At 45.1% G+C, this 24,957-nt stretch overlaps 1 protein-coding gene across 4 annotated transcripts in view; it reads right to left on the bottom strand.

The window, feature by feature from the left end:
- Positions 1-11,487: 11,487 nt before the first annotated feature.
- cabcoco1 (ciliary associated calcium binding coiled-coil 1) overlaps positions 11,488-24,957 on the bottom strand; it is an 88,621-nt gene continuing 75,151 nt past the window's right edge. For 3 of the 4 annotated variants that reach the window (XM_068002769.1, XM_068002767.1, XM_068002768.1), the window contains one exon: positions 11,488-13,381. In XM_068002769.1, coding sequence (XP_067858870.1) covers positions 13,368-13,381 — 14 coding nt within the window. In that variant the 3' untranslated portion in view covers positions 11,488-13,367. The remainder of the gene's footprint in view (positions 13,382-24,957) is intronic. The other variant, XR_010966785.1, reaches the window with a different exon arrangement.

Genomic DNA, 24,957 nt, shown 5'->3' with positions numbered 1-24,957 from the left:
ACGGGATCTCATTAGCTACGGAGAAAACTAAGAAACACAAAATGAATCAACGCCAACAAGGGTCGCCAACCTCCAGGGTTGACCTGGAGTCTCCAGGAATTAAAGATTTATCTCCTGGACACTGCTGCGAGCATTTACAAATAAAGGGCAGGGGAGTGGGACTAGCTGGATCGCTCTTGCATCGAGCCGGCGTGGACTCGATGGGCCGAATGGCCCCCTTCCATGCTGTAACTTTTCTCTGATTCTATGATTCTATATAGCGCCTACAACGCAGCAAAACATCCCAAAGTACTACACAGGAGCGTAATCAGACAAAAATTGACACCGAGCCACATAAGGATGTTTGAACCCTGGGAGAAAAATCATAGGGAGACTAAAAAAGATTGTGTTTTTTTTCAATTTCTTTGAACACTTGCGTTCATTCGTTAGAAAAATATTGGAGGTGGGGAAAAAGGGCTGTTTGACTGGGCGGGGTGGGGCACTTGGAGGCGGGAGGTCATGTGATGAAACCTCCAGGAATAAATCCAACAAGAGTTGGCAACCCTCTCGCCGACCAGTGCGAGGATTAGCAAAATTGCCGCCATTTTGAAACGTCTTCTTTTGAGACTAGTTTGACTCTAAATCAAGGCCTGACTGAGGCACCATGTATTTTTATGTAGCCTGAAGGAGTGGAATGAGCTCACATTAATGCTGACTTGCTTTCCAAGTATATTGCTGGCATCGAGACCTTAAGTGTAATTGTCTTGGGATGTAGCAACAGTTTTATATTATGTTATATTATCGGAACAGCACTCATCATGACTTAATCTCGCCGTTGTCTTGACTTTTAACTGTAAATGTCTGGGAAAATTGAGAAACAATTAACTGGGACCCTATAATCTAAATATATTTCTTCTTGCAAAGAATGAAATGCTTTAGATACTTTACACAAAAAGGATGTTGCTGGTTCCCAGAAGTATTGGCATTAAAATCTAAAAGAATAGAAACACATTTTATGTTAAGTTCTGCAAGAAAAAGCTGATGACTAACGTCCTTGCATTGATCAGATTCTCGGATTTGGCAATTAAAAAAAAGAAGTGAGGCAGCAGAACAAAAATGCCATTTAAAAGGCTGCCTCAAGGTTTACGTGACTACGACTGAACAACAGAGTTTTTTTCAAAACGCGTAACATTTTAATTGACAAATGCAGCAAATTCACCGCGGTTTCAATACAAACGTAATCTTGTACATCCAGGAAGGAGCTGGTCCAATGTATGTTATATTAATTAGCAGCCCAGAGTGAGGGAGAGCCGGGCTAATGTGTGTGGGGGATGTGAAAGCAAAGGTCAGACTTTACAACCAGTCGATTGTTCACTGTATAAAATGTTAAATTTCATGAATGAACAATTATGCCACAAACAAAACAGACTTTCATTTAAGTGGAGCAATTATTAACACATGCAAACCCTAGACATTACGGTTTATATATCCATATAACTCGGATAACTTCCTCAATTATATAAAAAATGGCAGGAGTGAAACACGTTGTAATAAAGCATACATATTTAGTAACTCAGTAATAGCCCCAGACCAATATAATTCTTTAAATGACCCTGAGGAGATGACTATCTTTCAACAGAAGTCTATGACATAGACACAACTCCCAAATACTATAAAGTTGGTTCATTTCAGAACTTTGTATTACAACAGAACTCACAAGTTTATGTGCAAACTGTCAGCCTCGCATGCAGTAAAAAACAAAAAACATCTTGAAAAATGTTTCAACTGATCCTCTTTTCTTTATGGGATCTTTAAGCTTTAAGATAATGGCAAAAGTCGAGAGGTTACACAATGAGAGGTGATTTCATATTGGTTGACAAATCGGTAATACGGGGGCAGAGGAATTATTATTATCACCAGGAGAACGAAGGGGGAAGTTAGTAGAAGAGGAGGCGGGTTTTTCTTTTCACTAAGCTTGGGGAACACTCAGTTCCCAGATGCTGTGAAGAGGAGGCAGAGACCCATTAAAGAAAGACTTGCATTTCTATAGCGTCTATCACGGTCTCAGGACGCCTCCCAGAGCGCTTTACAGCCAATGAAGTGCTTTTGAAGTGTGGTCACTGTTGTAATGTAGGAAACGGAGCAGCCAATTTGCGCACAGCAAGCTCCCACAAACAGTTAACAACCGGATAATCTGTTTTAGTGATGTTGCTTGAGGGATGAATATTGGCCAGGACACCGGGGGAGAACTCCCCTGCTTTTCTTTGAAATAGTGCACATGGGATCTTTTACATCCACCCGCGAGGGCAGACAGGTCCTCGGTTTAATGTCTCATCTGAAAGACGGCATCTCTGACAGTGCAGCACTCCCTCAGTACTGCACTGGAGTGTCAGCCCTGCAGAAAAAAAAATCATTAGGGCATCAAAAAAATTGTGGTTTTTTTGCTTTCTTTTGTTTATTAGTTATTAGAGATGGGAAAAAGATTGTTTGATTGGTCGGGGCAGTTGTCGACGTGAGGTCATGTGATGAAACTACCAGGAATAGGTCCAACCAGAGTTGGTTACCCTAGGTTGGGCGGTGAGATGGTAATCTCACTACGACCTGCTTCCTTAAAGCTCCCTTTTATGAAGATCCCTGATATTTGCCAGGAAGCCAGAATTTGATTAAATCAATTATTTCAGAAAATGTTTAGTAAAATCCCATGAAAGCTTTCGGGCCTATGTCATACTGGCCTACACAGCCCAGAAGTGACTGCTTAATCATCCCCAGCCAGAGGCAAGATAATTGTAATTAGGGTGTCGTCTGTTTTTTATTTAAAGCAGGTCCAATGTATTTTAAATTAGAATTGCTGTCATGGTGATCAAACATATTTTTTACATTAATGTGACTTTAACACAGTAAAACATTTCAGCTAAAATGACTTCAATAAGCAGCAGACAATCTAATCTGTGAGCTGTCTCCCAGCCAATGACATGATATTCCACATCATTTTTTGCAACAAGTGTTATAAAAAGGACTAAATTCGCTCCCGTCAAGGACTGACTGTTTTTCAAAAAGAAAAGAAATAGGGCGAAGCACTGAAATATGGTTTTCATCTAGAATTTAGTGCTAAACCTTTATAAATCACTGGTCAGGCCTCAGCTGGAGTATTGTGTCCAATTTCGGGCACCACACTTTCGGGAGGATGCCAAAGCCTGAGAGAGGGTGCAGAGGAGATTTACTAGGATGGCACCAGGGATGAGGGACTTCAGTTATGTGGAGAGACTGGAGAAACTGGGGTAATTCTCCTTAGAGCAGAAAAGGTTGCGGGGAGATTTAATAGAGGTGTTCAAAATCATGAAGGCTCTTGATAGAGTAAATAAGGAGAAACTGTTTCCAGTGGCAGAAGAGTTGATTACCAGAGGATGCAGGTTTAAGGTAATTGACAAAGATCCAGGGTGGAGATGAGGAGAATTTTTTTTTTACATAGTGAGTTGTTATGATCTGGAATGCACTGCCTGAAAGGGCGGCGGAAGCAGATTCGATAGTAACTTTCAAAAGGGATATATACCTGAAAAGGAAAAATCTGTAGGGCTATGGGGAAAGAGCAGGGGGTGTGGGACTAATTGGATAACTCTTACAAAGAGCCGGCACAGGCACGATGGGCTGAATGTGCTGTACGATTCTATGAATTTATTACTTGGTTTACTGAGCTGGTTAAATAAATTCTTGTGGAACTAGAAACAAAAACTAAAGGATAAATTCACCGATCCCATGCTCCCAAGGCAGTGGGTTGGAAGAATCAGTGCAAAAGGATCGTTTCTCCACCTCCCTTCGATTGTGTTTCCCCGCCTGGGAGAGTGGGATTGGTGAATTTACTCAATGAAATATCATTTTTACAGTGCGCTGCCTTTATTTGGGTGGGTGGGGGATATAAAGCACCCTTTATTACAGGTCACTATATCATGGGCTCTTTTTACATAATGAAAGCTGCTTGTTTTTGTCAACATTAAGGAAAAAAATGACCGCAAATCTGAAATAAAACAGCAAAAACTTTATTTAAAATCTTTTCCTTTTTAATGTTATTATAATTTTTTTCATTTAAACATCTCTTAAAGTCTCTAACCTACGTTAAACCACATAGGTCTATGGCCATGCAGCCTCGGGGGACGGAGTACAAAGTTTAAATCCCCGAGGGAGTGCTGCACTGTCAGAGGTGCCGTCTTTCAGATAAGACGTTAAACCGAGGCCCCGTCTGCCCTCTCAGGTGGACGCAAAAGATCCCATGGCACTATTTCGAAGAGGAGCAGGGGAGTTCTCCCTGGTGTCTTATCCATCAACCAACATCACTAAAAAACAGATGATCTGGTCTACATTACAACAGTGACTACACTTCAAAAGTACTTCATTGGCTGGAAAGCGCTTTGGGAAGTACTGAGGTCATGAAAGGAGCAATATAAATGTAAGTGTTTCTTTTTTCTTCTTTCCAAACTTCCAGACTCTCAAAATTCAAACAAACCAGTGAATAAATATAAAAATATATAAAAATGCAAGTAGTGCTGCTTTGCTCAGGCTTCGAGGGCTGGAATATCCAGGGTCAGGGCCACAGTTTGGACACCCCCTGCTACTGAAACAGGCAATCTGAAGTTCCAACACAAAAGGATCAGAACAATGTTTGTAAAAGTCTGTAGGAAACAAAAATCCTGAAAATGTTGGCAAGGTAGAAACTAGCTAAGCACACAGAAATTTTGAACTCCGAGCAGAAGAGTTTTCCTTTATCACAGATATCTACTGAAATATTTCAAACTCTTGGATTTTCCATTTGGATACCCCTAAGGCAAATTCATCATTCTGTCCAAAACATTTTGTTAAATGCTGTGCTCCAAATTTCAGAATTGGTCTGGATGTGCTGAAAAGCATCAGAAAGACACACACAAGCACACTCATACACACGCTCGCATTCACACTGTCATCTCCACTCATATGCACACACTCACATTCTCACACCCACTCCATGAACACACACTTCATACTCATACGCACGCTCTCACACGCATTCCATGCACACACTCATACACCCTCACACAAACACACACACTCATACACCCTCACACAAACACACACACTCATACACCCTCACACAAACACACACACACACACTCATACACCCTCACACAAACACACACACACACACTCATACACCCTCACACAAACACACACACACACACTCATACACCCTCACACAAACACACACACACACTCATACACCCTCACACAAACACACACACACACTCATACACCCTCACACAAACACACACACACACACTCATACACCCTCACACAAACACACACACACACTCATACACCCTCACACAAACACACACACACACACTCATACACCCTCACACAAACACACACACACACTCATACACCCTCACACAAACACACACACACACTCACACACCCTCACACAAACACACACACTCATACACCCTCACACAAACACACTCATATTCTCGCACACTCACATACACACTCACACACACACACATGCACTCGCACACTCCACACCCTCATATGCACGCACTTACACACAGACACAGGCACTCAAATACACAAGCACCCACACACACACAACACAAACACACACAAATACACATGCATGCACTCTGACATAAACACATGCACACACCCGCACATAAACACACACACCATGCATCCTCACACAAACCCTCACATAAATACACTCCCATACAGGCATCCTCAAATAAACTTCCATACAGTCCTCATATGCACAAATACACATGCACCCTCACAGACACAAACTTCCCTTCACACAAACACTTACACAAAAACACACATAAACACCCTCACACACACACATTCATACACCCAAATTAACTTTAGAAATTAATTTTTCCAGCATAAAAGACAGTTGCATTGCTACATTAGGGAATTTGCAGAAAAGTGTGTGCAAGGGGCCTGACTCGATATTCACAGTGTGTCAGTACCAGTACATTGACAATCGTTAAATGTGTTGTCGATGGAACAAACTTTGCATCCTACATGGTCCTGGGCTACCTTGCTTGAGATATGTTACAGTAATGTTATTCTGTGCTGCTGCTGGAGATTTCCACCCACATGAATCCTTTCCATTCTTTTGGTTGGTTTAATGTTAGTTTTTAACTTGGACCATGACAGTCGCACTTACCGCTGCAAAACGTGATACCTCACCGCACCGTTATTTCATTTAGAAGAGCCTCCAAGGTACTAGTTAACTGCAGGGTTTTATGTTACAAGTTAACTTTAGCAGCTTCAAGGCAATGAACGGTGCGATGACCCCTTAACCCCTTCCTCACCCAGGAAGCTGAGGTTAATTGCAGCAACCTAACCCCCCTCCCCTCTAGGCATCAGCTAACTCAGCGCAGACTGGGAAGTGAATCTGAGACCTTCCTTGTCTGTGTAACTCAACCACTCACTGGATGAAACGCATCAGCCCAGCAGGCGAGAAGCATTTCAAATAGTTAAAACCAAAAAAAAAGTGCAGTTGCTTGACTTCAACCGGAAAGTTGCAAGTTCGAGTCCCACCTTAGTTTGAATGATGCCCTTTACTAAGTAAATCACAGAGCAGCATCAACAGCCTTCGATTGGCCCGTAGTCCAAACTCTCCTGCCCTCTTCTCTGGAGGAGGATCGGAGCAGGGGGGGGGGGAGACATGGTGATTGGTAGACAGGAGGGAGGTATAGAGAGACTGTGCGTCCATGGTGAGAAAGAGACAATTGAGACTTAAGAACCGGAAATTATTAAAGTTGTAGAATTAGGTAGGTAGATAGTGGACAAGGTGGACAGAGTGGGGGTGTGTGTGAAGGATAAGGTCAAGAAGAGATAAGTTTTGTGGGGCAGGAGAAAGCTGAAACAATTTGTCAATCAGGAGAGTCTCTCATGGGACATAATTGTGAAGAATATCAGCTGTGGCTCAGTGATAGCACTCTCACCCCTGAGTCAGAAGGACATGATTTCAACCCCCACTCCTGAGACTTGAGTGTCTAATCCAAGCTGACACACCAGTGCAGTACTGAGGGAGTGCTGCACTGTCGGAGGTGTCGTCTTTCAGATGAGACATTAAGCCATGGCTCCTTCTGCCCTCTCAGGTGGACGTAAAAGATCCCACAGCACTTTTCAAAGAGGTTTTTGAAATCTTGCTGTGCGCAAATTGGCTGCTGCGTTTCCCACATTACAACGGTGACTACACTTCAAAAAGTACTTCGTTGGCTTGGGATGTCCTGAGGTCGGGATAGGAGCTATATACATTTATTTCCTTCACCTTTCTACTTTAAACGGATACCCATTAATGCAGCCTCAGGTCAAACTCCTTTGAATCTCAACATCAGAGTAAAATGATTGCTGTCTCCTTTAAAATGTTTTCTAAAATATCCCTTTCTAACCAGGGGATGAGATTCTGAATGACAACTGCCAGCGGTTTATCCTCATCAACACCAGCGATACTTAAAAAGGTTCTCGAATTTCTTGGTCCCACTGTTTTCTTGTGTCTTCAACCCCCCCAACCCCACCCAACCAACCCCACCCCCCCCATCGTTAATGAATAAAAATAAGACAATTTTTTAAAAAATGGAAATTTTAGTAAAATGTTTATCAGGCAGCAAAAGTCCGGTGACCATAAAATAACCACAGAAAGAGATAGTGCCCAAGTTATTTTGTGCAGTCACATTTATGATTAATTTCACAGAAACACCATACGTAACATACAAGCTCACTTTTAGTGTTCCATTGCTCAATTTGAGTTGAAATATGATTCATTTTTCAAACAAATTAATTTTTTTTATTTGTTCTTGGATGAATCCCTAGTTGCTCTGGGGGTGTTAAGAGTCAATCACATAGAGGGATACTGGAGTCACGTATAGGCCAGGCCGGCTAGGGTGCCTGGCTCCCTTCCCTGAAGGACATTAGTTAACTGGTTGGGTTCTTTTAACAATCCAGCAGCCTTTGTGGTTATTTTATCTGGTGCCAGCTCACAAATGACCAGATTTATTGAATTCAATTCCACAATTTGCTATGCTGGGACTTGAACTTATGTCCTCTGAGCTATTAGCCCAGCACCCTAACCACTAGGCAATCTGACCCAAATTACCTCTTGCTTGTTTCTGTGGTAGAGGGAGGCTAGGTATCCTAATACCGATCTCTGCCACTGTCGCTCTTTAACCAGAGATAAGAGGTGCTCAGTAGTGTCTATAAAGAAAGAACTTGCATTTATATGGCACCTTTCATGACTCAGATCGTCCCAAAGTGCTTTACAGCCAATTAAGTACTTTTAAAGTGCAGTTATTGTTGTAATATAGGAAATACAGCAGTGAGATCATGACCAGATAAACTGTTTTAGTGATGTTGGTTGAGGGATAAATATTGGCCAGGACACCAGGTAAAGTCCCCTGTTCTTCTTCGAAATAGTGCCATGGGATCTTTTATGTCCACCTGAGAGGGTAGACAGGGTTTCCGTTTAATGTCACATCCGAAAGACGGCACCTCCGACAGTGCAGCACTCTCTCAATACTGCACTGGAGTGTCAGCCTGGATTATGGGGGGATCTTTTAACCCCTCCCACGATGGACAGGAGAGGGTCGGGTGGGTTAAATCGACAAATATGTGAAACCCAACCCCAACCCGCCACGACGTACCTACTTCCATTTTAACAGCGGCAGGTTTGGGGACGTCCGAGTAACCCGCTCTTGAGAGGCAGGTCAGTGATTATATGTTAATGAGGCTCCATTCCTCTGATTTTGGCAGCCATTTAAATTTAACGATTGTCGGCCGGGTTTTCCAGGGCTCGGGAAACACGGCAGCTCAAGGAAGGTGAGAACGGCCAGATCCAGCAGGTAAGTGCTTTTTAGAGCACCACTTATGAGCCAGGAGGAGCAGGAATGCTTCCCCCTCATCCCTCTAACAAATCTTCTGCCACGATCAGCCGATCCTTCCCCCCCCCACCCCAAACCCACGATCTCTGCCAGTCCCCCCTCCCTCCTGATTGCCGGTCCAACTACCCCCGAGCACCCCCCACCCCGCGATGATTCCCAGTTGTCCCCAGGGTTCCCCTGCTGTGGCCTTCTACCACTGGCTTTCCCACCCGGCGGTCGGCCAGCCTCTCAATCTGGCCAGCTGCTGGGCGGGAAACGGAGTAAAAAAATGATAATGAGGCCCTGCCGTTAAATTCAGCCGGACCCCCGCGCTCCCGGCATTTCCAAGTTATCCCCCCTGCAACCGACGGGCCCCCCACTCCTTCTCCGCCTCCCCGTAAATATCGGGGCCTTTGTGTTCAAGTCTCTGCAATGGGTCTTGAACCTATAACCTTCTGACAAAGGCGAGAATCCTACCACTGAGCCACAGCTGAGGATTGGGTTGAGTACTGGGATTGGGAAGTTGCTTGTCCTCACACATTATTCCTTCCCCTCCCATTCCACCTCAGCAAACATTGCACAGTCACCATTTGGTCACAAACCCACATTCTACTTCTCCATATAGATTTATAATGGAGACACAATATTGCCTTTGACTAACTACAAAACAGTGCAACACAAGAAAAAGAAATTATTACATTATATAATATTTTAGTAACCTACAATATAATTCGTATAGGAGATCTGTGTCTGAAGCCCAGTCTAGACTGACTTCCCATTCAGTTCTTCCCAGGAGATGAGATAATCTGCCTGTCTGGTCTGTGGGAGAGTGAGGGGGAAATCTCTTCTCCTGCACTTCTCTAGCATGCCTCCTGGTGGCCATACCAAGGAACGGCATGGGTGCCAGCTACAAAGACATGCAGCACAAACCATCAAAGCCTTTAAACCAGAATACAGAGCTGATGCAGGGGCCTGACCAGGAAGGAAAATGTAGGATAAATATTACAGAAGTAATGTATAACCTTCCCCTCACAAATAAAAAGTCACTGTAAAATCTAAAACACTGTTGGTTTAATTAAGATGTGCAACATTCAAATCAAATATATAAAAAAACACACTTGAATATTTTCAGAAGGTGGACTTAATTTAAAACTAAAACCTTAATTGAAAATGAATGCTGGAGCCGCAAGTATTTAACTAATTTCATTTTGTCACTGCAATCATCAAATTGAACAGCAGGTGGCACCATTACAACATCCTCACTGCAAGAATGGAGGTGCGACCGCGGACAATCCAGTCACATAGACCTAGTGGATGATTGGTAGTTAACCACGGAAGGCATAAGACGTTCAGAGTTGTTTTGGGCTCAGGATGTGCAAAAGTTGCAACCATCTGCAACATGAGGTTGGAACTCATAAACAACTGCTCTGTAAACTTGAGCTCATCCAAAACTCTGCTGCCCGTATCTTAACTCGCACCAAGTCCCGTTCACCCATCACTCCTTTGCTCGCTGACTTACAATGTCAAATTTTGTTTGATGACACTTTTGTGAAGTGCCTTGGGCGCTATATAAATGCAAGTCGTTGTTGTTGCATTTCCTTAATTCCTTCCCTGTCCATCAGTTATTTTGTCAGAGGGGAGGCACAGTTTAAGTATAACCAATAAAACTACAGCATTTTGCAGCCATCAGGGAGGAAAGGTGGCTCCTGGGACACTTCAAGTAGTCGTAAGGAGGTGAGGAGCCCTTCAGCTTCCCGTCAGTGAGGATATGCCTGGCCGCCATTAGCTGCTGATGGGGGTATGAACAGGAGGGAGGTGGGGATTTATCACAGATTGATGCAAAGCCGCTGGCCCACACTCTGTGGGTAGAGCACGTGGGTGCACCAACATGCTGTGGTGCTGATCCCACTTCCACCCTCCATAAACTTGAGTTCATCCAAGACTCTGCTGCCCGCCTCCTAACTCGCACCAAGTCCCGTTCACCCATCACCCTGTGGCTCGCTGACCTACATTGGCTCCTGGTCCAGCAACGCCAGAAATTTAAAATTCTCATCCTTGTTTTCAAATCCCTCCATGGCCTCACCCCTCCCTATCTCTGTAACCTCCTCCAGCCCTACAACCTTCCGCGAACTCTGCGCTCCTCCAATTCTTGCCTCTTGTGCTTCCTCGATTGCCTTCGCCCCGTCATTGGTGGCTTCTGCTGCCTAGGCCTTAAGATCTGGAATTCTCTCCGCCTCTCTACCTCTCTCTCCTCCTTTAAGACGCTTCTTAAAATCTACCTCTTTGACCAAGCTTTTGGTCACCTATCCTAATATCTCCTCATGTGACTCAGTGTCAAATTTTGTCTGATAATCGCTCCTGTGAAGCATCGTGGGAGGTTTTACTACGTTAAAGGCGCTATATAAATGCATGTTGTTGTTGATCTGTAACACGATTTTGTGGTTAGTACAAGGCATCCTTCAAGCGAGTGTGTCAACATGCATTGCAAAATATCGGATATGAAGAACCTCCAGTTCTCAGGCTGGTTACCTCGGAGGTGTGACGAGTGTCGCTCGTGATGATTTAAAGTGAATCGTGCATCTGGGAACTTCCACAAGATGAACTTTAATTTCATTGTGACTTTTGGTTTCAAATGAAGTTTATTGAACAGAATTTTAGCTGCACATCATAACAAAATCTTTTACAGAATTAAGAGATTCCTGTTAGAGAAAGTAAACTTGTACAAAGGATACCTGCCCTAGATTTGAGCTTGGTAGATTTAGCAGATCCCCGGCTGTGATTTTCAAGGTTGTAAAGTAATCTCAGGGTTTGAATTGTGAGGGTAAATTTTTTGATTGGGCGTTTCCCACGTGGAACTGCACATCAGCAAGTCACAGGTGTGTGATTTCCCAGTGTGTGCAGTCCAGGTGGGCAAGAGTCTGAGCTGGGAGTGAAATAATGGAAAATTCACCCTCCTACAGCTGAAACCCATGATTAGATGCTGTTAAATGACAAGTCTCAGCTATTCTGTGTTTATCAAATCAAATTAACTAAAAAAACCTGTGCAGAAAATGTGCAGAAAAACTCACACTGCAAAACTTCTATTATAAATCACATAAAACTGGGAAAACGTATAATTCACATCATTAGCCGAGGTGTGAAGGGAGAGTTTCTGCTTTGGTACTCCTAGTCTGCGCCCCTAAGATTAACAGATGGAAAATTGTGGACTGGGGGGTGTGCAATTTCCTGGCACGTGCTTCTGACCCTTGCCGAGATGGAAAATCTCCTCTATAGTTTCATTAAATGTAGATAGATTCATATATAAAACATTACAAACAAAATTCAACCTATGCAATTTGCCAGTGGCAAACGTGGTTTGACAGAAAGCCCACTGAAACACATCTATTTTTAAAGTACAGGAAAATGTCCCAAAGGTCCTTCTGCAGGCAGGTCATATTTCCCCAATGGGGCAAAAACAAAAAAGTGGAAGAGCTTGTACTATTTAAATAAATCGCCAATGTACAGCTATCTTGTTGGAACTCAGCGTAACTAATAGTCCAGATAAAGTGAGTTCAAATCTCACCGCAGTAGTTTGAGAATTTAAATTCAGTTTAAAAAAAATCTGGTATCAGTGAACGTGACCGTGAAGTATGTGGGGAGGGGGAGCTGGTTCATCAATGCCCTTTAGGGAAGGAAACCTGCCATCCTTACCTGGTCTGGCCTATATGTGACTCCAGTCCCACACCACTGTGGTTCACTCTGTACTGCCCTCTGGCCAAGCAACCAATCAATCGGGATGGGCAATAAATGCCGGCCCTGCCAGTGACGCCCACATCCCGAGAATGAATTTTTTAAAAGAAGATTTCCACCCATGCTTCCTCAGCCTGTGAGTTTTCCAATGCCTCTCCATTCCCAGCACTCCACTCCCACAGGCTCTGCATTCACTCCTTTCCTCCTCATTGCAAATCAGTCTGCGGCATCGTCCTGCATGTGAGGAGCACCATATACATTAGAGATATTGGCAGGGCCTGGGATCGGGTCTGCATCTTGACCTCTCGGCTACAGATGGTGTGTGATGTGCGGAGACGTCAGGGGATAAAACAACAAAGTAACTTTTTCTACAAAAGTACTTCTAAACTATCGAAATGATTTTGAATATTTATACCTGAACTATGAAAAGGACATGTTTTAACGGACACCATCTTCAGGAAACCACTTTTTAGTTTGTTTACATACACAACACAGTAACACATCGTTATGTCATCACATGTGACACAAACACAACAAAAATGATGTACGGCTCCTGATCCTCCCCAAACAATGTGCCAAACACTTTTGAGATTGACCCTCGCTATCACCTACTTTCGAAATAAATAGCTGCCTCAGCAAGCAGCATATCCCGCTGGCCTGCAACCTTCAGGGCAAGGCCGACTGGCTCCTCCTGAGCCTCCTCACACGGCTCAGGGCTTTTTCAGTTTGCTGATTCTCGCAATGTAGGCCTCTTCCTGTTTGTGCAGCTTTTCATTTATCTCGGCCTGTGGAGACGATAGGAAAGGGTTAATAAAGAGACCATCATATAGTGCACTGTCTCGATAACATTTGGATTTGCTAATAGGCTTATAGCAGCCGACAGCCTTTGCCCTCCCCACCTTCCTGTTTTTCACTCTTGGAGGAGGTGGCCCTATCTCTAGGGATGTGATAACTGTTTATCTTCTTGCAGTTTACACCCCCCTAATGTATATTATATCTACTGTGAGCAGGAGGTATAAGGAAGTGAATGTTCAGATTAACTATTAATCATGTACTGCAAAGGAGAGATATACCTACATTAACTGATATTCAGGCAGGGCCTGGCGACTTGAAGACAATAAATCACTGCAAATACAGAAGTTAAGTGTCCAAGCACAATATGACTTGAAAAGAATAGGGCATGAGTGTTATGTACCGAGTGCATGCCCTTCGATTATAGGTGAGTGGCCAAGCAGCCTACTCATTTTAATTCAAAGTTGCTTAATTCAAATTATGTCAATTTGAATTGAAATAGTGCAAAAAAAGCACCTCCTGTGCTGCTTTATTCAAATCGCTTAATTTGAGCTACTGCATGTTCTGAATTGCTTCTATAAGTATTTAAAAAGAAAAAGATTAGTGAAGACAAATGTAGGTCCCTTACAGTCAGAAACGGGAGAATTTATAATGGGGAATGAGGAAACGGCAGTGCAATTAAACAAATACTTTGGTTCTGTCTTCACGGAAGAGGACATAAATAACTTCCCAGAAATGCTAGGGAACCAAGGGACTAGTGAGAAGGAGGAATTAAAGGAAATTAGTATTAATTAAAAAAATAGTGCTGGAGAAATTAATGGGACTGAAAGCTGATAAATCCCCAGGGCCTGATAATCTGCATCCCAGAGTACTAAAAGAGGTAGCCATGGAAATAGTGGATGCATTGGTTGTCATCTTCCAAAATTCTATAGATTATGGAACAGTTGCTGCAGATTGGAGGGTGGCAAATGTAACCCCACTATTTAAAAAAGGAGGGAGAGAGAAAACAGGGAACTACAGACCGGTTAGCCTAACATCAGTAGTAGGGAAAATGCTAGAATCTATTATAAAGGATGTGATAACAGGACACTTAGAAAATATCAACGGGATTAGACAAAGCCAACATGGATTTATGAAAGGGAAATCATGTTTGACAAACCTACTGGAGTTTTTTGAGGATGTAACTGGTAGAATTGATAAGGGAGAACCAGTGAATGTGGTTTATTTGGATTTTCAGAAGGCCTTTGATAAAGTCCCACATAAGAAGTTAGTGTGCGAAATTAAAGCACATGAGATTGGGGGTAATATACAGGCATGGATTGAAAATTGGTTAACAGACAAGAAACAAAGTGTAGGAGTAAATGGGTCTTTTTCAGGATGGCAGGCAGTGACTAGTGGGGCACCGCAGGGATCAGTGCTTGGGCCCCAGCTAGTCACAATATATATCAATGCTTTGGATGAGGGAACCAAATGTAATATTTCCAAGTTTGCTGACGACACAAAACTAGGTGGGATCGTGAGTTTTGAGGAGGATGCAAAGACGCTTCAAGGCGATTTAGACAAGTTGAGTGAGTGGGCATGGCAGATGCAGGTGGATAAATGTGAAGTCATCCACTTCGGAAGGAAAAACAGAAAGGCAGAATATTATTTAAATGGTGATAGATTGGGGAATGTTGATGTACAAAGGGACCTGGGTGTCCTTGTATACCAGTCACTGAAAGCAAACATTCAGGTGCAGCAAGCAGTTAGGAAGGCAAATGGTATGTTGGCCTTCTTTGCAAGAAGATTTGAGTATAGGAGCAAGGATGTCTTACTGCAGTTATACAGGGCCTTGGTGAGACCACACCTGGAGTATTGTGTGCAGTTTTGGTCTCCTTACCTAAGAAAGGATATAATTGCCATAGAGGGAGTGCAGTGAAGGTTCACCAGGCTGATTCCTGACATGGCAGGACTGTCATGCGGAGAGATTGGGTTGACTTGGCCTGTATTCACTCGAGTTCAGAAGAATGAGAGGGGATCTTATTGAAACATATAAAATTCTGACAGGGCTAGACAGACTAGATGCAGGGAGGATGTTTCCCCTGGCTGGGGGGGTCCAGAACGAGGGGTCACAGTCTCAGGATACGGGGTAGGACATTTAGGACTGAGATGAGGAGAAATTTCTTCACTCAGAGGGTGGTGAACCTGTGGAATTCTCTACCACAGAAGGCTGTGGAGGCTAATTCACTGAACATATTTAAGAAGGAGCTAGACAGATTTCTAGACACAAAAGGCATCAAGGGGTATGGGGAGAGAGCGGGACTATGGTATTGAGATAGAGGATCAGCCAGGATCATATTGAATGGCGCAGCAGGCTCGAAGGGCCGAATGGCCTACTCCTGCTCCTATTTTCTATGTTTAATTTACTTGATCAAAAAAAACCCACTTTGAATAAACAGGGGTAGACTGTATTGTGCTCGACTACTAAACTCCGACAAACCCCAAAGACACGTACACACTGCTCAATTATAACTTGACAACAGCAATAGTATAACTGCTGCTTGTACTGATTGGAATGTCAAACCATAAATTGCTACTTTTGATGGAGGCAGTGCAACTCAAAAAATAAGACCACCCATAAGTGGGAGATATAAATTCACACACCTGAACCATGCAAGCTTATGTGCAGCGTAAGAGGGCTAAATGGAATGAAAATGGTATCAGTTTATACGATAGCTCTGTATGTACGTGCATCTGTCTGCGTGGGTGTGTCTGCGTGTTAGCACCAACATAATCTCATGACTGCTGACTTTATATAAGTACCCTGTGAGGTAAGATTGTACAGAGTATATGGTGAGGTGAGTTCGTATAGAATACCTGGTGGGATCAGATTGTATAAAGTACATGGTGAGGTGAGGTCGCACAGAATACCTGGTAAGGTCAGATTGCACAGAGTACATGGTAAGTCGGTTGTATTTGCTCTGTGGAATCAGTCGGCTTGATATTCCTTTACTTCATTCTGTTTCTTATGTTCATGTATATATAAAAAAAAGACTCCAGTTGGTTTCACTTGCCTGACTTGAGATTTATTACACAAATTAATTAATAAGACAATGGACCAGATTTTGCTGTAGCAGGGCAACTAACGGCATCTGCCATTTGTTAGACTTGCCCTTTTAAGTTTTTTAATTTTTTGTGTGGCAAGTTGCTGCAAGTGCGAGCTGATAACAGGGAAATAGGGCATCTGGGACCAATTGTGTATCTCTTTCACCAATCAGATTGAAGGATTGTGAAATAAACAGCGCAAGGTCTGAGAAGGAAGTGTAAATTAGAAGGGGTGAATTCAATGTCAAATCAGGTACAGAAAGAAAAATAAAGAGAGGGGGGGGGGAAAAGATTGGATTGAGAGAGAGAAAAAAGAGACAGAAAAGAAAAGTAAAAATTTTAAAAAAAATTTATTATTTAACTTTTTTGAAAATCTCCAACAACAATTAATACCTGAAGGAATGAGACTCCACACTCGTAATAGTTAATTTCAGTACCAGAGAGGTTGTCAGTAATTAACACTAATCACGTCATTAAAAGGGTACTTAGACTGGAATGGACAAGATTTAACTTTCTGTGGTGAGTTTTCTTCATATCTACTGCGCAAATACAGCAACTTCACGCCATTCGATGCATGTCAGTGGTGAGGCAGACAGAGATGCCGTTTTCGCAAAGCTAACGGCGGAGCTGCGCAACTCGGACAGCAACTTTTGGATATTCGGGATTAACCGCGCATCTGTCCCTCACCGGAAGTTCCTGTACCATTTACCCATAATTAACGGAGAGCGCCATTAGCCTCACCGTTATTTTGACAGCAAAATCTGGCCCAATCTGAATAGTGACTAACGCGGCAGGTTTTATATTGGAATCAGGGTCGAATGAATTAATGCAAAGGCAGCAGTCAGATGCTTTGATTAGCTCAGATTCCCTCACTGAGAACGTGGATAGGGAATCATTTACTAAAATCATTAACAGCTGCCTGACACCGAACCACTGCTAGTTATTATTGCAAAATATTTCTGTTCTCCATTTTTCCACTGACAAGAATTACAGCTTTGCTCTTAGGAGCCTATCTTACTCTGCATCTTTCAGTCCATAACAGGAGTTACCATTTCATTCTGTTGCTCATCTTTACACCCGAATACTTTCCCCAGAAGCGGCGCCGACTTAGGGAGATCAGGGGGCGCGGGGGAGGGGAGGGGCAAGGCAGCTGCTGCTTCCCCGTTAATGTTGGGAGCGAACCATCAATGCAATGTTCAGGTTGGAAAGTTATTGTCTTCATCGGGCAACATTCAAATTTTGGGCACTGCACCTCAGGAAGGATATATTGGCCTTGGAGGGGGTGCAGTGCAGAATGATACTGGGCTCTGAGGGTTAAATTATGAGGACAGGTTGCACAGATTAGGTTTGTATTCCCTTGAGTTTAGAAGATTATGGGGTGATCTGATCAAGGTGTTTAAAACGTTAAAAGGATTTGATAGGGTAGATACAGAGAAACTATTTCCTCTGGTGGGGGAAATCAAGGAGGGGACATGATCTTAAAATTAGTGCTAGGTCGTTCAAGAGCAAACTCAGGAAGCACTTTTTCAAACAAATCTGCAATTCTCTCCCCCAAAAGGCTGTGGACACTGTGGACCAATTGGAGCTTTCAAGACTGAGATTGATAGATTTTTGTTGGGTAAGGGTATCAAGGGATATGAAGCTAAGGCAGGAAAATGGAGTTGAGATACAGTTGAGCCATGATCTAATTGAATGAAGGAGCAGGCTCGAGGGGCTGAATGGCCTACTCCTGTTTTTTTTAATTTTTTTTATTCGTTCATGGGATGTGGGCATCGCTGGCAAGGCCGGCATTTATTGCCCATCCCTAATTGCCCTCGAGAAGGTGGTGGTGAGCCGCCTTCTTGAACCGCTGCAGTCCATGTGGTGACGGTTCTCCCACAGTGCTGTTAGGAAGGGAGTTCCAGGATTTTGACCCAGCGACAATGAAGGAACGGCGATATATTTCCAAGTCGGGATGGTGTGTGACTTGGAGGGGAACGTGCAGGTGGTGTTGTTCCCATGCGCCTGCTGCCCTTGTCCTTCTAGGTGGTAGAGGTCGCGGGTTTGGGAGGTGCTGTCGAAGAAGCCTTGGCGAGTTGCTGCAGTGCATCCTGTGGATGGTGCACACTGCAGCCACAGTGCGCCGGTGGTGAAGGGAGTGAATGTTTAGGGTGGTGGATGGGGTGCCAATCAAGCGGGCTGCTTTATCTTGGATGGTGTCGAGCTTCTTGAGTGTTGTTGGAGCTGCACTCATCCAGGCAAGTGGAGAGTATTCCATCACACTCCTGACTTGTGCCTTGTAGATGGTGGAAAGGCTTTGGGGAGTCAGGAGGTGAGTCACTCGCCGCAGAATACCCAGCCTCTGACCTGCTCTCGTAGCCACAGTATTTATATGGCTGGTCCAGTTAAGTTTCTGGTCAATGGTGACCCCCAGGATGTTGATGGTGGGGGATTCGGCAATGGTAATGCCGTTGAATGTCAAGGGGAGGTGGTTAGACTCTCTCTTGTTGGAGATGGTCATTGCCTGGCACTTATCTGGCGCGAATGTTACTTGCCACTTATGAGCCCAAGCCTGGATGTTGTCCAGGTCTTGCTGCATGCAGGCTCGGACTGCTTCATTATCTGAGGGGTTGCGAATGGAACTGAACACTGTGCAGTCATCAGCGAACATCCCCATTTCTGACCTTATGATGGAGGGAAGGTCATTGATGAAGCAGCTGAAGATGGTTGGGCCTAGGACACTGCCCTGAGGAACTCCTGCAGCAATGCCCTGGGGCTGAGATGATTGGCCTCCAACAACCACTACCATCTTCCTTTGTGCTAGGTATGACTCCAGCCACTGGTGAGTTTTCCCCCTGATTCCCATTGACTTCAATTTTACTAGGGCTCCTTGGTGCCACACTCGGTCAAATGCTGCCTTGATGTCAAGGGCAGTCACTCTCACCTCACCTCTGGAATTCAGCTCTTTTGTCCATGTTTGGACCAAGGCTGTAATGAGGTCTGGAGCCGAGTGGTCCTGGCGGAACCCAAACTGAGCATCGGTGAGCAGGTTGTTGGTGAGTAAGTGCCGCTTGATAGCACTGTCGACGACACCTTCCATCACTTTGCTGATGATTGAGAGTAGACTGATGGGGCGGTAATTGGCTGGATTGGATTTGTCCTGCTTTTTGTGGACAGGACATACCTGGGCAATTTTCCACATTGTCGGGTGGATGCCAGTGTTGTAGCTGTACTGGAACAGCTTGGCTAGAGGCGCAGCTAGTTCTGGAGCACAAGTCTTCAGCACTACAGCTGGGATGTTGTCGGGGCCCATAGCCTTTGCTGTATCCAGTGCACTCAGCCGTTTCTTGATATCACGTGGAGTGAATCGAATTGGCCGAAGACTGGCTTCCGTGATGGTGGGGATATCGGGAGGAGGCTGAGATGGATTATCCACTCGGCACTTCTGGCTGAAGATGGTTGCAAACGCTTCAGCCTTGTCTTTTGCACTCACGTGCTGGACTCCGCCATCGTTGAGAATGGGGATGTTTGCAGAGCCTCCTCCTCCCGTTAGTTGTTTAATTGTCCACCACCATTCACGACTGGATGTGGCAGGACTGCAGAGCTTTGATCTGATCCGTTGGTTGTGGAATCGCTTAGCTCTGTCTATAGCATGTTGCTTCCGCTGTTTAGCATGCATGTAGTCCTGAGTTGTAGCTTCACCAGGTTGGCACCTCATTTTTCGGTACACCTGGTGCTGCTCCTGGCATGCTCTTCTACACTCCTCATTGAACCAGGGTTGATCCCCTGGCTTGTTGGTAATGGTAGAGTGAGGAATATGCCGGGCCATGAGGTTACAGATTGTGCTGGAATACAATTCTGCTGCTGCTGATGGCCCACAGCGCCTCATGGATGCCCAGTTTTGAGCTGCTAGATCTGTTCTGAATCTATCCCATTTAGCACGTTGGTAGTGCCACACAACACGTTGGATGGTGTCCTCAGTGCGAAGACGGGATTTCATCTCCACGAGGACTGTGCGGTGGTCACTCCTACCAATACTGTCATGGACAGATGCATTTGCGACAGGTAGATTGGTGGGGACGAGGTCAAGTAAGTTTTTCCCTCGTGTTGGTTCGCTCACCACCTGCCGCAGGCCCAGTCTAGCAGCTATGTCCTTCAGGACTCGGCCAGCTCGGTCAGTAGTGGTGCTACCGAGCCACTCCTGGTGATGGACATTGAAGTCCCCCACCCAGAGTACATTTTGTGCCCTTGCTGCCCTCAGTGCTTCCTCCAAGTGGTGTTCAACATGGAGGAGGACTGATTCATCAGCTGAGGGAGGACGGTAGGTGGTAATCAGCAGGAGGTTTCCTTGCCCATGTTTGACCTGATGACATGAGATTTCATGGGGTCCAGAGTCAATGTTGAGGACTCCCAGGGCCACTCCCTCCTGACTGTATATCACTGTACCACCACCTCTGGTGGGTCTGTCCTGCCGGTGGGACAGGACATACCCAGGGATGGTGATGGAAGAGTCTGGGACGTTGGCTGAAAGATATGATTCTGTGAGTATGGCTATGTCAGGCTGTTGCTTGACTAGTCTGTGGGACAGCTCTCCCAATTTTGGCACAAGTCCCCAGATGTTAGTAAGGAGGACCTTGCAGGGTCGACTGGGCTTGGTGTTTTGCCGTTGTCGTGTCCGGTGCCTAGTGGTCCGTCCGGTTTTATTCTTATTATGACTTTTCGTAGCGAGATTTTACAACTGAGTGGCTTGCTAGGCCATTTCAGAGGGCAATTAAGAATCAACCACATTGCTGTGGGTCTGGAGTCACATATAGGCCAGACCGGGTAAGGGCGGCAGGCTTCCTTCCCTAAAGGACATTAGTGAACCAGATGGGTTTTTACGACAATCCGGTAGTTTCATGGCTATCATTACTGATACTAGTATTTTAATTCCAGATTTTATTTTAATTAATTGAATTTAATTAATTAATTGAATTTAAATTCGCCAGCTGCCGTGGCGGGATTTGAACTCATGACTCTGGATTTTAGTCCAGGCCTCTGGATTACTAGCCCAGTAACATAACCACTATGCTATCGTACCCCATGTCCTCCCTTTTCCACCATGTCTCTAGCCACGCATGAACCTGTCTTATCTTTCTACTTCTGTACTCACTAGCACGTGGGACACTGGGAGTAATCCAGAGATTACTACCTTTGAGATCCTGCTTTTTAAGCTTCCTCTCTAGTTCCAGGATCTCATCCCTTTTCTTTCCTATGTCGTTGGTACCCACATGGACCACAACTTCTGGCTGTTCCCCTTCCCCCCACAGGATGCTCTGCACCCTCTCCATGACGTCCTTTACCCTGGCACCAGGGAGGCAACACACCATGCGGGACTCACGTCAACAGCCACAGGAATGCCTGTCTGCCCCCCGACTATCGAATCCCCTATGACTACTGCATTTCTACACTTCACTGTGCCCCCCCTGTGCAGTCCTTTGCCCCATGGTGCCATGTTCGGGACTGCAGTCCTTCAGGGTGTCGTCACCCTCACTGGGATTCAATGCTGAATATCAGTTTGAGAGTGCCACACACCCAGAAGATTCCTGCACTGCCTGCCTCTTCCTACCCTTTCGGATGGCCACCCACTTGTTATCCTGAACGCTCTGTGGCTGCGGGGTGACCACCTCCTGGAACGTACGATCCAGGAAACCTTCAGCCTCCCTTATGCTCTGCAGTGACTCCAGCTGCCCCAGAGCCAGGGAAGAGGGAGGGGGGAGGTAGAGGAGGGGAGGAAAGAACAAAAAGGAAGGTCTCTGATAGGGTGGAGGGCAGGAGTGATTAAATGACAAAAGGGATGATGTGCAGGCAAGGAGGGTGGTAATGGGACAAATAAAGAAACAAAAGGTGGGTCTAGAAGAGCTGTTAATGGCAACATCAGAACCATTAGCAGCACCTGCTGTCCGAAAAAATGGGAGCAGTGGTTATGATCTGAAGTTATTTAAATCAATGTTGAAGGTTGTAAAGAGCCTAATCAAAAGATGAGGTGCTGCTCCTGCGAGCTTCTGTTGAGCTTCATTGGAACAGTGTAAGAGGGCGAGGACAGAGAGGTCAGAGTGAGAGTCAGACAGGGAACTAAAATGGCAAGTGACCGGCAGGTCAGAATCACGCTTGTGGACTGAGCGGAGGTGTTCAGCAAAGCGATCACCCAATTTGCGTTTGGTCTCCCCAATGTCGAGGAGATCGCATCGTGAGCAGCGAATACAGTACACTAAATTGAAAGAAGTACAAGTAAACTGCTGTTTCACCTGGAAGGAGTGTGTGGGGCCCTGGAAGGTGGGAAGGAAGGAGGTGAAAAAGCAGGTGTGGCATCTCCTGAATGTTAATTGTATCCATATGAATTATATCAATTAGTGTCAACTGTACTCAGGTGGTGCGCATCAATTGGGGACTCTCTTGCATCTATTTATATGAGAGCTTATCTAGGGTGTGGAATGGGTAATGTGGATCCCTGTGAATAAAGGCTTGGAAGCAACTGAAGATCAGGCTTTAGTATTCTATTCTTTACCACCAGCCTATCCAATTTATTACACTGCGCTCGCACAGGAAGGTGCTGTGGGGAGGAGAGCGGGTGTTGGGGGTGATGGAAGAGTGGACCAGGGTGTCGCGGAGGGAGCGGTCCCTTCAGAATGCTGGGAGGGGAGGGGAAGATGTGTTTGGTGGTGGCATCCCTCTGGGGGTGGTGGAAATGACGGAGGATGATAAGTTGAATGTGGAGGATGGTGGGGTGAGAGGTGAGGATAAGGGGGGCCCTTTCATGGTTCTGGGAGGGACGAGAAGGAGTGAGGGCAGAAGTGCGGGAGATGGGACGGACACGGTCGAGGGTCCCGTCAACTACAGTGGAGGGAAATCCTCGGTTGAGGAAAAAGGAAGATATATCGGAAGAACTGGTGTGGAAGGTGGCATCGTCAGAACAGATGCGACGGAGATGGAGAAACTGGGAGAAGGGAATAGAGTACTTACAGGAAGCGAAGTGGGAGGAAGTGTAATCAAGGTAGCAGTGGGAGTTGGTGAGCTTATAGTAGACATTGGTTGACAGCTTATCCCCAGAAATGGAGATAGAGAAGTTGAGGAAGGGAAGGGTCACAGATGGACCATGTGAAGGCGAGGGAAGGGTGGAAATTGGAAGCAAAGTTGATTAAATTTTCCAGTTCGGGGCGAGAGCAAGCAATGGCACTGATACAATCACCAATGTTCCAGAAAAAGTGAGGATGGGGTCCTGAGTAGGACTGGAACAAAGAATGTTCCATGTATCCTGCAAAAAGGCAGGCATAACTAGGACCCGTACGGGTTCCCATAGCGACACCTTTTATTTGGAGGAAGCGAGTGGAGTCAAAGGAGAAATTGTTCAACGTAAGAACAAGTTCAGCCAGGCAGAGGAGGGTGGTGGTGGATGGGGACTGTTTGGGCCTCCGTTTAAGGAAGCAGCGGAGGGCTGTCCTGGTGGGGGATGACGGTGTAGAGGTACCGGACATCCATGGTGAAAAGGAGACAGTTAGGGCGGGGGAGCTGGAAACTGTTAAAGTGATGGAGGGCATTGGAAGAGTCGCAGATGTAGGTCGGAAGAGACTGGACGAGGGGAGAAAAAAGTCGAGATAGAAAGAAATAAGTTCCATGGGGCAAGAACAGGATGAAATGATGGGTCTACAGGGGCAGTCCTGTTTGTGGATCTTGGGAAGGAGGTAGAGAAGCGGGCTGTGCAGGGTTGGGGGACTATGAGGTTAGAGGCCGTGTGGGGAAGATCTCCAGAGGAAATGAGGTCAGTGACTGTCTGGGAAACTATGGCTTGATGTTCAATAATCTATTGTCACACATGTTAACTTGAAACCAACTCAACCTCAAAGAGCCATTACCCAACCAGGAAATAGTAATTGTGAGGAAGCCACATAGAACTGGAACTCTTTCTATGGAAAATACTAATGAAATATGCAGAGTTACTACATATTTCAACGTGTAATTTGTGGCTAAATCGCTCCATGGCCTCAAACCTCCTTACCTTTGTAACCTCATTCAGCACTACTTCCTTCCCCATTCAAATTCTCCCTTTCCTATATTCTGGCCTATTGTGCATTCAACCCCTTCCTTCATCCCACCATTAGCAGCCGTGCTTTCAGCCAGCGAGGCCCCACACTCTGGAATTCCTTCCCGAAGCCCCCCTGACTCTTCGCCTTCCATTCCTCATTTAAGACTCTTCTTGAAACCCACCACTTTAACCAAGCTTTGGTCACCCTTCCTAGTCTCTCAGTCTATGGCTCAGCATCCATTTATTTCCCTTACACTTCTGTGAAGCACAGTGGGATGCTTTTTTACGTTAAAGGCACTATATAAATGCAAGTCACTTGGCTACACCACTAGTGTGCACACAATCCTATAGGCTAAGTCCACTGATCCTCGCTTGCAGGGCTCAGTGGGAGTGCAGGTTGGAAATAGGACTACAACACTGTAGTGCCAACCCTTCAACCTGGGC

Source organism: Heptranchias perlo, chromosome 21 (genome assembly GCF_035084215.1).
Source record: "Heptranchias perlo isolate sHepPer1 chromosome 21, sHepPer1.hap1, whole genome shotgun sequence".
NCBI classification, from domain to species: domain Eukaryota; kingdom Metazoa; phylum Chordata; class Chondrichthyes; order Hexanchiformes; family Hexanchidae; genus Heptranchias; species Heptranchias perlo.
Note: the sequence above shows the minus strand (reverse complement) of the source record. Positions and strands in the feature narration are given on the sequence as shown.